Here is a 13934-nt window from a genome sequence, read left to right as displayed (position 1 = left end):
CGTTAGGAGTAAGTTGCGATCATGATGTCAAGCTTCGAATCAGGCCTCAGACGATGATAGCAGCAAAGTATTCCACTTATGTGATTCTTCTTTCTCTGTCGAAAATATTTTCATCGATAACCCTGCAAATGGTGATCTTTAATTACAGATCAAATGTGAAGAACGATCCAAATTCGCTTCTAAAGTTGATCGAATCAACAGACTCGGCAAAGATCTGGCTGGGGAAATCGATGAACCATCCCATGATGCTATTCAGGAAGAACTACAGCCATTTAATAACCGTTGGAGCGATGTCTCTAATCAGCTTGAACTCTACAGTGACAAGGGTTACCCACAGCCGGGGAACGAGTGCTGCTTCTTGCGAATCATGAGGAAAAAATTTGGAGTGATACGCTGATTTGTTACCTGTTACCAGTTCTCTCTGAAAACAGGATGAAATATATATTTACCATCCGTTGTTGGTATGTACTTTAGAACTGGAAGTGTCCTCGAATCTCAAAGTAACACTGGATGAAGAAACAAGTCCTTTGAAAAGAAGAGAATTGCAACAAATATTTTGAATATTTTTTCAAGTGCTGCACAACTGCCTTTTAAAATTACTCCAGTAATTAGATTAATTTAAATTTAATTTTTTTTATAATTTTTTATGCTATTTCTGTGTGTAGTATTACTATTCGTTTATAATAATGATTTTTGAAATAACGCTTTCGAAACATTCTCCAAAGAAGTGCACTACCGCAAAGTCAAATTATTAATTGAATTCCGATGCGACTATCGCAAAGCCGTAACATTAAAAGGGGCAAAAATTTCATGGCCTTATTGGCTTTTAATTCGGATGAGAGTGCCATAAAGATTTACTAGCTTTTACCCATCCAACGTCTATCAACTTAATAAGCTATCTTTAAACACGTGCAGATAATTCTGTGCTTTCCTTGACCGATATTATTTAACTATGCATTTATTAAGCATTGTCAGTGCTCATTAGTCATGATATATCTCGGTACTTAGCTTTTATATCGTTTTCATAATTATGCTTTTTATTTGCTCATGCATCTTTTTTGTTTACCCCATGTACGCAAGCACACTTTGAGGCGACTTTAAGGTCTCTACATCATATTTGATACTTGATACTTAAATTGAATGCTTGAAGACTTGAATAAAATAAATGTTAATTGAGTTGTTCTGAGAATGCTTCTTTCATTACAAATGTATTGCTGTGGAGTAACTCGACGAAATTTTTTCCTGCTTGGTGAGAACAAATATAAAGTTCAGAGACCAAAGAACTTTTCTAAGAAAAGCGGAAGTCTGGTGACTGAGTTATAAATTCTCTAATTTGCATTTCCCAAATTCCTTATTAATAAAGAATTACCTAGCATCTAAAACAGTTGTTTGGGGACTGAATTGTGAATTTTTTGCGGTAAACGGCTTCCTTAACCGACTTAAGTCGGTGCATGAAGATCTTTGGGACGTTTCCGTGTTTAATCCTGGATAACATCAAGGAAATACTGCCTAGCACACTTTCCTATACTAAGGAGAAAATTTTGACGACGCTTTGATTCGGTTACCAAATAAGCATTCCGTTTTCTCAGGAGTTGGTGGCATTAAAAGAAAGCTCTAGATTTTGCGGGTAAGGAGAGGCCCATATTTCATCGAAGTTCAGTAAATTTTCAATTGTTACTATGCGAAATATCTTTGGTCATTTAACGCTTCACATGACCGATCATGTGATGTGGTCTTATCAGGTTTGAATTACGATCGTAAACAAAAGAAGACCCTAACTTTCGCTTTGTCATCAAATTTGAGTTGTGTTTTTATACGCAGCTGTCATCAATGCGTGCTGACGGAAAAGGGGTTTGACCTTAGTGAACCAAAACTCGTCCAAAAATTTTCATTCATTGGCCCATTGCAGACGTTGAATTCTAGGAAAAAGTCTAATTTTAGTTTTCTATGCAGCCATATAAAGTACTTGTGACTTGCGGACTGTCCAATGTTATCACGGTCGCGATAGAGGTAAGATTCCAGGAGCATCTAAAAATTTAAACAGTCGAATGATACAACAGGGGAAGCTAAAGCCATTGTTGACAATGAATGCCCTCCTTGTGTTGGGTGAGTTTTTCACTTTGGTATAATGTCCAGATTTATACTCAGTACTGGTTTTTCACATCTCTGTGATATCTCGTCTAATTGTCTCGTCCTCGTCATCCCGATATCGATGAAATGCCTCCATACCCTTAAGTAAAGGCTGTTAAACTGGGCTGCTGCACTGTTGCCGGGCTTGCCACTGAAAACATCGCTCAGTTTTTGGAGAGCTCATTCCAATCTTAGATTATTCGCGGTGATTTCCGAGAAAAAAAAAGCGATGACCGACGAAAATATAGCTAATTCTAAGAAGCGAGTCTCTACTCTTGCAATTGCGAAGTTCATATATTTCACCTGATTCCTAGCTACTTATGCTAACGTTGTTTGAAGCTTTTCAGAATTGAACTCGATCAAAATTATGCATCAATATTTTTCCACCAGTGTAATATACTTTCTACTCCCTAGAGGATATTTTTCTACAGCCTAGAGTCCAACGCTGAATTAGAATTGAAAATAAAAAAAATATTTGTGTGAGTGGCGATCCCATCTTCGAGTTATACGAATATACGGTAATGTAGCATTTTTAGGAGACTTACTTTCATGTTGCATCATTTTTCCGCTCTTAGGCCTCGCTTTGGTGACAGTTCAGGGATCACACCTCCCCGAAGGGGTTCCAGTACTTTTTACCACTGGAAACCAAATTTTAGGTGGAGAATCAACAAGAATTTACCATGCAGCTCTCTGTGGCGGTTGCAGCTTTGACGGGTTGACGGCTCAAATTCAAGTAAACCTGGTTAACAATCCATGGGATTGCGAATTGGGAGACTATATGATTATTTCTGTCGAAGATGGGAATGGAAGTGTCATTGCAACTAATGTCGATGGTAGGCAGATGCCCGTGCCAAACTTTAACTTCACCTATTCTGCTAGGTAAGAGTTTCCTGTTAGATAAACGTCATTACCTTAAAACCTGTCTTAACAGTTCATTTCGTTTCTCCATTTTCAAAAAATGCTTCGTTCATAGTTTCATATGATTCCTTTTGACGCATTGTGTGGCTTGTGTGGGCTAATGATGTTGTTGGTAATTAAGAACTTATGATTATACTTCCTGGAAGTACAGTAAAAGGTATTTAAAGTCATATACCTTTGGATATCAATGTCAAGCTTTATTTAAAAAAAGATTTAAATAGGTATATCATGATATATGGCCTCACTTACTGAACAATCCTGGGTTTTTCGAAAAGTAGTAGGATCCTTTACAAAATAACGATTGGCAATGGGGCCAATTGAACAAGTTCTTTGCTTATTAAGGTTACAATGAAACAAAACAGTCATAACAATAAGAATCAGCAATATATATATATATATATATATATATGTATGCATGTGTGTATTATATGTATATATATATAATTAAATAACATCAGCTTTATTTCACCTTCATGATGTGTATAAGACCCTATTATGCCATGTTTTCACCGTCGTTACCAAATAGACTAAGGAATGGATCAACTCCACTTGCATTCCCTGTTGTTATGATGATTTTATAATCATTGTTCTTTTAGGTATAAAGATTTGTTTCTTCACATGAAAACCGGACCGGCCCCACAGTTTTTATTTACATTAAGCCTACTATTTGATTTCAAAACCCGAGTGCATGCGCCAGCTCATTGCGTTCCCAGATGGCAAATGACAGCTTCGGAGCACGCTGTGTCACAGAAGTACAAGCAAGGAAATGATACAGGTTTGTTATGCTATTTCCCTAAATGTGTTATTCTTTCTGCTACCTTACTGTCGATTTTGATGTAATAGCAATCATGTTTGTTTTATCGAGCATTTCTACCCTCTTTTTGCTTGTTTGTTTGTTTGTTAGTTTGTTTATTTTTGTTCTTATTGGTTGCTGCGCTCATCTCTCGAACTTGCCTGAGTGACCTGGAGTTTTCCACGCGCTGTTGACTTTTCACTCAGAAAAAAAGACCTTTACCTCCGATTTCAAAGTGCAGATGATCATTTTTTTTAACAATAAAACCAAAAGAAATAATTGAATTAATCAAGTTTTAACTGTGATGTAACAGTATATAATTAGATAACTCATTAGACGCTCACATACGCTCTTTCTTCTCCATCAGCTGAACTTTACCAAGTTTTCAAAACTTTAACGACCCAAGAAGTTCCCACTGAAGAAACCAAGTTGTTCCAGCTTGGATACTGCTTCGCAAAACAAGGTGACTACAAAGTTATCATCACTGTCATCAAAGAAAACCTATGGCCTGGGCTTGCCACCTATGGCTGCACAATGTCGTACATAAAGCAACATGGGGAGTGTGGCGGGCTAACTCCATACAGAGATATGTCCGGTTTACCCGTCAATGTTGTGCAGATAGATATAAAGGAATCAGCTGATTATGGGCCTGTACAAGTCCTTGTGTTGGGGGAAGGGCGATACGGCCAAAGCAACGGCTTTATAATTGTTGCTCGTTTACTTCACTTACATTGATCTACGGAGAAAAAAGCACAAGAAGCGCTTTGCATAATTGCTACAATAGCCCCATTTGTTTTCCAAAATACGTAAGAAGTAAACTTGTATTTGATTGTTTTTATTGCTGCTTGTAATCGAAGTTATTTTGAATTTCATCTTTAGTGAAGTATCAATAAGTACAGATTGCAGATTGTTTCGAGAAGAACATTGCTCGCGTGACATTTGCGTTACGTTTAAAAGTTTATTTAGTTTAATATTTCACTTTTTCTTTTCACTTATTGATCACCTTGATTGACACTGAAATATGAGTAAGTTGATGGTTTTTAGTTAGTTTTTACACGTGTCGTGTCGGAGGCATGAATCAGGATAGCTTTCCCGTTTTTGATGATTACACAGTTTAGTTTAACTCTGGAATCCCGTCACGAAATAAGTCAGTTGTTTTAAGTCGTTTTTGGTTTCCTTAGGCTTTGTTACATTCAATTATTCGCGTTGATTTCTGTTAGTGTAATTTCTGTAAGACCGCATGTAATTAGCGGTCAAATCTGTTCGTGTTTTTAAGATTATATGATGTGCTTAGGTCTCTTAATTTTGGTTAGGTTCTGTTGTTTAGAAATCTTATTTATTTTATTGTTTCCGATCGAATAAAATTCTTGTAAAATTTATACGATTCGGGATTCTTCAGAGTCAAGTAATTTGGTTTTCATCCGACGGACCACAGATAAAAGCGCTCCTTACCCCACTACTTTTGAATTCAATAAAGGAATTTTCATATTTGTTTCTTGTATTAAAACTTTAGTACTTCGAAAGGAGCATGTGCAGCTGTTAAGGAAAGTACAAGTATTTACCCAATTTTGCTTGAATAAATTGAAAATTTTATGAGAAATGCGAAAGTCTGGTAACTAGACCACCCACATCCACATTCATTTGAGATAAAAATACCTTACCTTTAAAGCCAATATTAGGGCACTACTTTTCGAAATTTTTCATGGATAAATGAACTCCCTTCAAGGTTTTAAGTGTTGGAAGTAAGTACGCTAAAAATACGCTAAATTTTGAAAGAGATAACGTTGAACACATTATCCTTAGTCAAGGAAAAATAACCTCAATTACGTCATGGATTCGGTTGCCAGTGACAATAGAATTATGTTTTCTTAGAAAAAAATCACCGTGACATAGCATATTTTTAGATCGATGGTTCGTGCTGGAACGAGGAAAATAAGTTTACTAACTGATCTGGTGAAGTATTACAGAACAGATAAAAAAAGGATTCCACGATTCCTCGTTTTTTCATTGGCTGCCACGCCATCATATTATTGAATCCTGAAACTGAATATTCAACTTTCAGCTCTTTCGAACAGCTCATTTCGTGATCAGTTTGAGATAATGAAAACAGGGCAAAACACCAAATTCCCCGAGAACAACAAAAACAAAAGTATCGAAATTAAGAAATGATGAATTGCAGCAACAGATTATAATATCTTGATTCCAAGCAAATGGAAATAAGCCAAAATACCAAATCTGTGTAGCAGGACGAAACAAAAAAGTCGAAATGAAGAAATGATTAATTGCAAGAAAATGGAAAAAAGGCAAGATACCAAATTTGTGGACAGTAGAAAAACATAGAAATCGAAATACCTTAATATATAGAAAAAGATGTTTTTTTCGTCTCGTCACGAAAACCGACCTTTCTAAACTGAAAGGTCTCCAAAGAACCGAAGGTCTGATGTTCGATTCTTCATGGGGACTCGGAATTTTTTCTATGTCCCACGCTCGTGACAAGACGAAAAAACATTCATCTCTATTTCTTTACCGAGCTCAAACCTTACCATATCTCTTATTCTGTTTACCTCAATCTTTATTTTTACCTTTTTGAAACAGAAAGGTAAACTAGACGGTGCAAACTGGATCATGAACGAATTTCCTCCTTGATTCAGTTTTGTTTAGTTAGCAAACATTAGATGCTTACTGCGCAGACAGATCGCGTGTCAGGTCAGACGATTCGTCACAATCCATCACGTTGACTACTATTTTGTTTGTAATTCATGATTAATTTGTTTCAAAATTCTCCACTGAATGTTTACCAGTTTTTTATCTTTATCGTTTGTAACGTAGGTATCCCGGCGATAAAGTGCGAGGCTGTGTTAATTTTTTGCAACGTCAGCACGTGCAAACGGAAACCAGACTCATTCCCGAAGAAGGGGTTTTACCCTTGGCAAGGCAAGGCCTGTTCAGATTCTTTATCAATGATTGGTCCCTTGCAGCCTCCTAATAAGGTCTATAAATAACTTTCCCTCAAATGCTTTTCTCACGAGCCAACGCCCAGTAATGCGATATTATAAAAGGCTGGGATTCGAAGTTTTATCCCAGACCATCTTAGTCGCTTCATACAAACTCCATTAGTTGTTGTTGAGGAGACGATCCTTAAGCAAGAGGATGTATACCCTTATTTTATTCGGTGAGTTTTAATACCTACTCAGTTTTATACTTAGTACTTGTTTGGCGCATTTTCGTGTCGAACGGAGATTTTATGCTTCCGTCTGCAATTATGCGGAAAGATCAAGCACATCCCCCACAACCTTGAGAAATAGCGGTTTGACTATCTTTGAACATGCTTCAACTTTCTTTCGGTCTACCAGTTCTCCCCAAACGACATGTCCTTGAATAGTTTCCTCGGAAAAGCCTCGTCTTCCTGAAGTCCAGCAATCGAAAATTTGAGCTCCGAAATTAGAGGTTAACTCTGTAATCATCTAAAGGTTTTCATTTACACATTTATGAAATTCATATTTTCATGCTTCCACGAAATGGAGTTTTCTAGATCTCACATTTAATTCATTCAGCGAATCTTTTTCGATTTAGGAAATAGACGCAGAAGTTTGTAATGTTTTGATTAAATTTGGCGTTCTAAAAATTTAAAACGATTAAAAGGAAAGACCTACCACAGAAATTATTACGAAGACTCCACACTTCGAGAAGGATTTGCTTGAGTGATATACATTAACTTCTGGGTCTAATTGTGTCCATGGTCACAGGCGTTGTGTTGGTGACAGCTCAAACTTCAGCCGTCACGCCTTAATGCCTGAGTTATCAATGCTACCCACTTTAACTTAAATGAGATCATTCTAATATCGCCAGAATCATTAAAAAGCTAGAGCTCGTTTAATTTTGTTATGTCCGGGATAATAAATCTCCAAAGATCTCTCCTTGCTAGGAAAGCAAGAGAAGTGCCGCAACCGATATAAATCAAGCCCAATACAATTTTCCGTATCCGAAAGACGATTTTCCGATAAGCCAAGATTAAAAATTATCTTTAAATTCGTAGACTTCTTTTCAAATATCATCCTGTTTTTCTGGGAAAAGTGGAAAAAAAAAATAGTTGTTAAAAGTAATAGTTACGTGCTGGAATGAAGGTAAAAGGTCAAAAGTGATTTCCGGGCAGACTAGTGACCGACCGACTTGTTTCTTCCCATAAATTTTTTTCTAAAAGTTTTCTTTACCTTAATTCGCAGGCCATGCAATCGCGAATTTTGAAGGTCTAAGTACTGTTCCTCTCAAAAAACTCCGAGTTTCGTGTATGCGTAACGTATGCTTATGACAACTATTGACATCTTCCGCTATTTGCGTGACACTGAACAGAACTCACTTCAATTGTTTACGTCAGAAAATAAGGCTTTCTTCTGCCTTCCGCTCCAAATTTAGAAAATACAGATAACCGACTTTATTCTGGAGGGAGGTGGAGGGGTGAAGTAACAAGCTTAATTCACAATGAGGTTCGTCTATACCAGTCATTCCCGATAAGAAGCTAAATTAGAGCTACGTAGAAATTTGAGCGCTTATATGCAAATTTCCACGATCATATGATAGTCGCGTGATTCAGTCATGCAATCTTTAGGGTCAAAGAGGAGAACACGAAATCTTTAAAAAATTAATCAGCCATTTATACTTGGAATATGTTTATTCTAAGCCTAGAGGAAATGTTCATCAGACTGAAATTTTTCATTTTTAGGTTTCGCATTTAGCTTTTGTGGAAAAAGTTTCCTTCCGGATTGACTGGAATACTCAATAATTGAGGGTGTCAGTGGATTGTTTTAAAGCGCTATTTTTTAATCCCATTTTTCCGATTCCGAGAATTGGATTCTGCCCCCTTTTTTCTGCATTTTTAAGTATTGTTCGCAGAGCCAATAAAAACGGTTCATTAGCATTTGTTGACATCACCACACCTTGCAGCTGTCTAGGTCTTAACAAAGCTAAGTGTCAACCGTGCGTTTAAAAACTGTCACTTCCGCACGACAATCAACTTCTCTGGCGTTGCTTTTGAGGTATCAAGTCCAAAATGTTTGCCTTGCTTCTTTTCGGTAAGTTTTATAACTCATGCATAGAAATCATCGCCGATTAATGACTGGAATTCTCATTTATATATTGTGTTCTTTTATCTGCACACGCGCATTTTTATGAACTTTGTAGTGTATCCGCACTGCCAGGGCGCGATGGCTCGCAGCAGGCTTCTGTTAATTGTTGTCTGCAAGAATTGAGACTGATTACATAAATGCATACCTTGAGTAAGTCGTAGATTTTTTTTATAGACGGTCTGAAATTTCTCGTATTGGTTATTTCAAACCCACCACGTTTCTCATAGCTCATCTCGCCAACCAGACATTTCTTAGTCTCTATTTCCAAGAACCCAAGCCGAAAGCGGAACTATACAGACTTCCTGTTATAATTACACGAATTCCGAGAAAAAGGATGAAATTTGTAGATAGAAACAAGAGAGATGACACGTTTTGAGCTCGGTAAAGAAATAGAGAAAGATGTTTTTTTCGTCTTCTCACGAGCGTGGAACAATCGCCTGATGAAGACTAGCAGTATTGTAGTCGAAACATCGCGTCATCATCGCCTGATGAAGACTTGTAGTATTGCAGTTGAAACGCCACGATTAACATCCAAAGTGACTCCATCGTGAGACAAACGAATAATTTACAGGTAGAGCATTGGAGCGCGGAATCCGAAGGTCTGAGGTTCGACTCAGAATGTTTCCTTTGTCCCTTCTATCCGTTATACCACAATGAACAATAAAAACTTCGTTTAAGTATCATATATCATAATATAACCACAGTTCGACTTTCTCCCAACTTGTCTTTTAATAAACTCAAGTCGTAATTGAAATTCGTGCCAATTTAATTGAAATTCGTGCCTATTTTAAAACCTCATGTAATGTCGATCACGATGAATTCGCGTGTTCGTCGACAACAGTTAGTGGTCCTGCAAAGTCTAATCACACATGCGTGAACGGTTGGATCTTCAGAAACTCGTTCACTCGGAAGATCATGATGGTGAAACAGAGAATTAACTCTGAAGTGTAAATTAAAGTGCTATTAAAACCCATTTGCCTCGTGTGGTTCCCTGTTTCCCTTTATTAGGGCTAACGCCCAATGGGTTATTCATGGGTTTTAATAGCACTTTAATTTACACTTCAGAGTTAATTCTCTGTTTCACCATTGTGTTCCCAGTGCTACGCGGCACAACATTCACTCGGAAGATCAGACTTGTACGGCGTTCCATCGATTCACAAACAAATCACGCATTTCTTGGATGGGTTCGTTCAAATGGTGTTATTTGCATCGGTTCTAAGAATACCAGCAAATGATTGTTTTCACGGTTATAACTTTTTGACAGTTGTCATGGAGACGTGGAAATAAAATGACGGGATATTACCGGGACAAATCACTCTAGGCTGACATCGCTACTGGCTTTTATGCTTTCTTATACAATAAATTTCTTTTAATTTACATCAATTTTAATTTCTTTGCGTGTATTTTAATTTGATTGTAGGTGGTACGTCGTATATCTACAGTTTGTATTTACATACATTAGTTCAACCTCTCTCCCTCGAGGTTCGTGTTCAGTGTCTGGTTCTCTATTCGGGAGGGTTCAGGTTTCCTCCCCAGATATATAAGGGGGTTTTTCCTGACGGGCAGCAGCAACGCCTTTGTAACTTATACCAGCGATCATAGACCTGTCCTTCAGAGTTTGTTGTCAACATTGTCATTTTTTGTTGTTGTTGCTGCCTTTGCAGTATTTACGTGATTGTATGAATAAAAAGAGACTGATCCTTGCTTTATACTGGGCCTCTGTCCAGTACAGCAGTCAGTGCTCCTATTTTACAACGAGTGATTCACTGTCCCGATTGTCTACCATTTCGAAAATAGGGAATAGTTAAAACATGAATTTGTAAACTGCAATTGGTGAGATTGACCATGAGCCTGTGCCAGAAATCCAATGCCTTCGTTCCAACCGTAGAGGAGGAAAATCACTGAAACTCGCTAATATAAAATGCTGAAGGTTAGCGGTAAATTTTCTCTCGGTACAAATTACCTGAATTCATGCTTAGGTTTATTCAAAATTTGGCAATTTTATTGCTCAATATCCAAGGGCCTAAAATATGCAGTGGCTGACAAGGAGGAAAAAGAAACGTCCATGCAATAATGGTGTTAAGTTTCACATATTTCAACACAGGCTCATAATGCCTAATCGAGTGGCTTATCAGATTGTTTACGTGATTCGTTTTATCTTGATCGCTCACACAGCCAGCTGTAAAAATCATGATCATAAATTAATGTAACTGATTATCAGATAATTTCATTCTTCTTTACTTTTTGTCACTTCCTTCCAATTATTTCTCCATTATTCTTGTTTATTAACCATTATTCATTTTTCATGATTCGTAGGCGCTGTCTTTGTCTTTGCCCAAGCGTCACCTTTCAGGATGATTGAGCTTGAAGATAGTCTTCCGCTTGCCACAATCCCCACAATCCCCATTCCGGTGGAAGTACAGTTTATCACACAGAAAGATGAGGTATACAGTGGCAAGAAGAATCTCTCCTATCATGCTGCTCTCTGTGGGGGATGCAGTTTTGACGGCTTGAACGCTCGCTTTGCAGTTAACTTGGTGAACAATCCCTGGGACAAAGATGAGGGAGATTACATCACTGTCTATGTCAGAGCAACGGATCCTACTGGCACGATCATTGCTTCGAATGAGGATGACATTCTTCCTGACTTCAACTTCACGTATTTCGCTAAGTAAGTACAATCCCACACTGACTAAAAATGATGTTATCTAATATTTGGGGGGTTATTATACTGCTACCTGCAACCAGGTAACTATGCGTGTGTGTGTGTGTTGAGATGATGGATGGACGGATGAATGATGGATGGATGAAAAGACAAATAAATGAATTAGCTGATTGATAGCTTAATTGGTTGGTTTATAAAGTGTTTTCCAATGTTAAACTTCATTTTTTGCCTTTGCTTTTGATAGCTCCATCAAGCTATGTGCGATGTGTTCCAATCCGAGAACCGACGTTCATGATCAATCAATTCAAGCAAATCATCTACCTTCTTCAACCTTTCCTTTTCCTTCTCTTGGTGGAAATCATTTGAACTGTTCTTAAGTTTTTCTCTTCTTTTTTTTTTCCTTCGTCAGGTACAAAGATTTGTTCTTTGACGTCATAACAGGCCCAGCTCCCTCCTTTTCGTTCACCCTTTCTCTGACATTTGATTACAAAGACAGAGTTTATCTCCCTCGACCCTGCGTTCCTCGTTGGCAAATGACTGCTGAGGAATACGCTGTAGCGAAGAATTACAGCAGTAAAGATGTAGATTCCGGTGAGTAATTTTGTATCATTATCTTTTCATGGAGAATTTCCTTTCCATATGGTGAATATTGTATTAAATAGTGCCTCCACTTAACGTGTTAAATCCTGTCGCTATTTTGGATGTTAGCGTGAGTCACGAGAATGGGTTGGGTATCAAAAGATTTACTGAGACAAATACCTTAGGTTCCAAAATACTAGCCTCGTTCAAAGCCTTGTTCACGAGAGCCGTTTTAATCTTAATGAGCGCACTAACCTGTCTTTTCGAAACGATTTTAAAAGAAAGAAAGGTTTTAAGCCATGTCTTATTTTAATCATTCCACAGCATACGACCTTATACCAATTTTCAAAAGCGCCTCGACTCAAAGCGTCCTTACAAGGAACAAGAAATTGTACAGGCTTGATTACTGCTTTGGTCCAAGTCATCACTACAACGTCACCATCACAGTCATTGCTAATGATCAGCAATCAGGCTTTGCCACATATGTCTGTAGCAAGACTTACGTTGCCAAAAAAGGAACCTGCGACGTCCTGACCCCGAATTTCGACATATCTGGCGGAGCAGTAAATGTTGTGCGCATAGGACTGGATGGACCGCAGGATTATGGACCGATAACAGTCCGTGTGCGTGGTGATGGACGATATGGCCTGAGTAACAACTTTACTCTTGCTGGATCGGCTCCTTACACGATCTTCTAAACTGTCTTAAGACTTAAGACTTTTTTTTTTCTTTCCTTTCCTTTCTTGATTTGTTTTCTTTGTTATTAGTCAGTTTGCTCTGTTTTCGCTTTAGTCTTTTTGTTCAAAGGTACTCGGTTAACACAATTTGAGTTGTTATTTCCGACATTTCCCTTGAATGATATCACGAAATTTAGCTTATAAGATCTCTGTAGAAAAACGCGAAAGAAGTAATCTTAAATCAAGCTTGGAAAAGATGATTAAAGAACGGTCCTCTGTCTTTCTATAACTAAGAAGATTTCAACCGATTTCTCTTTTTTCTCGCGTATATCCTTCACACCAGTCGTCATTTTTCGCAAGCTCAGGCGAATACAGGCAGCCGCTCCCTCCGTGCGAGAGGCGAGTCACGCGCGCCTCTCACGCGTGAATCGATTCCCGTGCTTCCTCTATGTGACTTCCACTCGTCCGCCAAACATTTTATGCGTTTTTTTTCTTTCGTTCACTCGTGTTGTCATTGAACAGCGCAGAGCGTGGGGACAGCTGTTTTCACTGGGTGTCGTAACTTTCCGTTGCTTACATGGTGTCTACAAGCGTTGCAAGTTTGGAGACTTCCCACTTTCAATTGGCTGTGGTATGTTTTCCATCCTTAGCTTGCGAATTACATGAAGCAAACAAAGGTAACCCTCCCCCCTACTTTTCCAAGACTTCCTTTTCTTTATTTCTCTTTTTGTCCCCTGTTAAGTGGCTTGGAAGTAGCAACTGAAAGAATAATAATATTGAAATACAAAACAAAACAAAACAAAAAACAAAAAAAATGAAAGACAAAATCTTGTTAACACTCTTTTTAAAATCTCGCCTCATCACAGATCGTTATACAAATTTACACCACCTTCGTTTGCATTGTCATCTCTGCAGCTTGAGTTTGCACGTGCAAACCTTTCACTTATTTGCATTTCAGTTTCCTTCTCGAGTCCATCTATTTCTTTAGTCGAAAGGAGGAAAAAAATACGTCTAAAATCTCGTCCATCTATCAAGTCTAACGTCCAAAC

The 13934-nt window shown here is 37.9% G+C and overlaps 3 protein-coding genes and 1 long non-coding RNA gene across 7 annotated transcripts in view; 3 read left to right on the top strand and 1 right to left on the bottom strand.

Moving 5' to 3' along the window:
* Positions 1–1176, top strand: part of LOC113682377 (uncharacterized) — a 50871-nt gene extending 49695 nt beyond the window's left edge. For all 3 annotated transcript variants that reach the window (XM_089180405.1, XM_089180403.1, XM_089180402.1), the window contains one exon: positions 149–1176. In XM_089180405.1, the coding sequence (XP_089036531.1) occupies positions 149–397 (249 nt within the window). In that variant the 3' untranslated portion in view covers positions 398–1176. The remainder of the gene's footprint in view (positions 1–148) is intronic.
* A 770-nt stretch (positions 1177–1946) lies between these two features.
* On the top strand, positions 1947–5441 carry LOC113682385 (uncharacterized). Its single transcript, XM_027199547.2, has 4 exons — positions 1947–2106; positions 2706–3009; positions 3645–3823; positions 4209–5441. The coding sequence occupies exons 1-4, from the start codon at positions 2049–2051 to the stop codon at positions 4574–4576; spliced, it is 909 nt and encodes a 302-aa protein (XP_027055348.2). The 5' UTR covers positions 1947–2048; the 3' UTR covers positions 4577–5441.
* LOC149040891 (uncharacterized) lies at positions 3225–5692 on the bottom strand. Its single transcript, XR_016179146.1, has 2 exons — positions 5503–5692; positions 3225–4577 (listed from the first exon to the last, which is right to left on the bottom strand). It is a non-coding gene; the product is annotated as an uncharacterized LOC149040891 (long non-coding RNA).
* A 1231-nt stretch (positions 5693–6923) lies between these two features.
* On the top strand, positions 6924–13178 carry LOC113682384 (uncharacterized). Of its 2 annotated transcripts, none has more exons than XM_027199545.2 (4): positions 6924–7013; positions 11281–11635; positions 12039–12220; positions 12533–13178. In XM_027199545.2, exons 1-4 carry the CDS (start codon positions 6992–6994, stop codon positions 12904–12906), a joined length of 933 nt encoding a protein of 310 aa, XP_027055346.2. In that variant the 5' UTR covers positions 6924–6991; the 3' UTR covers positions 12907–13178. The 2 variants fall into 2 exon arrangements, with proteins under 2 accessions (XP_027055346.2, XP_027055345.2); XM_027199544.2 differs by lacking the exon at positions 6924–7013 and adding an exon at positions 8561–8910.
* Positions 13179–13934: the final 756 nt, after the last annotated feature.

The sequence above is a fragment of the Pocillopora damicornis genome, chromosome 8, assembly GCF_964200805.1.
Source record: "Pocillopora damicornis chromosome 8, jaPocDami1.2, whole genome shotgun sequence".
Lineage (NCBI taxonomy): Eukaryota > Metazoa > Cnidaria > Anthozoa > Scleractinia > Pocilloporidae > Pocillopora > Pocillopora damicornis.
The sequence above is the reverse complement of the archived record's forward strand: the minus strand, read 5'-3'. Positions and strand labels throughout refer to the sequence as shown.

Bases quoted from the DNA above. Each gene is read 5' to 3' on its own strand.
- LOC113682385 (XM_027199547.2), top strand. From the start codon at position 2,049: ATGATACAACAGGGGAAGCTAAAGCCATTGTTGACAATGAATGCCCTC. The intron at 3,010-3,644 runs GTAAGAGTTTCC...TTGTTCTTTTAG, and splicing joins AACTTCACCTATTCTGCTAG to GTATAAAGATTTGTTTCTTC. The intron at 3,824-4,208 runs GTTTGTTATGCT...CTTCTCCATCAG, and splicing joins CAAGCAAGGAAATGATACAG to CTGAACTTTACCAAGTTTTC.
- LOC113682384 (XM_027199545.2), top strand. From the start codon at position 6,992: ATGTATACCCTTATTTTATTCG. The intron at 7,014-11,280 runs GTGAGTTTTAAT...CATGATTCGTAG, and splicing joins GTATACCCTTATTTTATTCG to GCGCTGTCTTTGTCTTTGCC. The intron at 12,221-12,532 runs GTGAGTAATTTT...ATCATTCCACAG, and splicing joins CAGTAAAGATGTAGATTCCG to CATACGACCTTATACCAATT.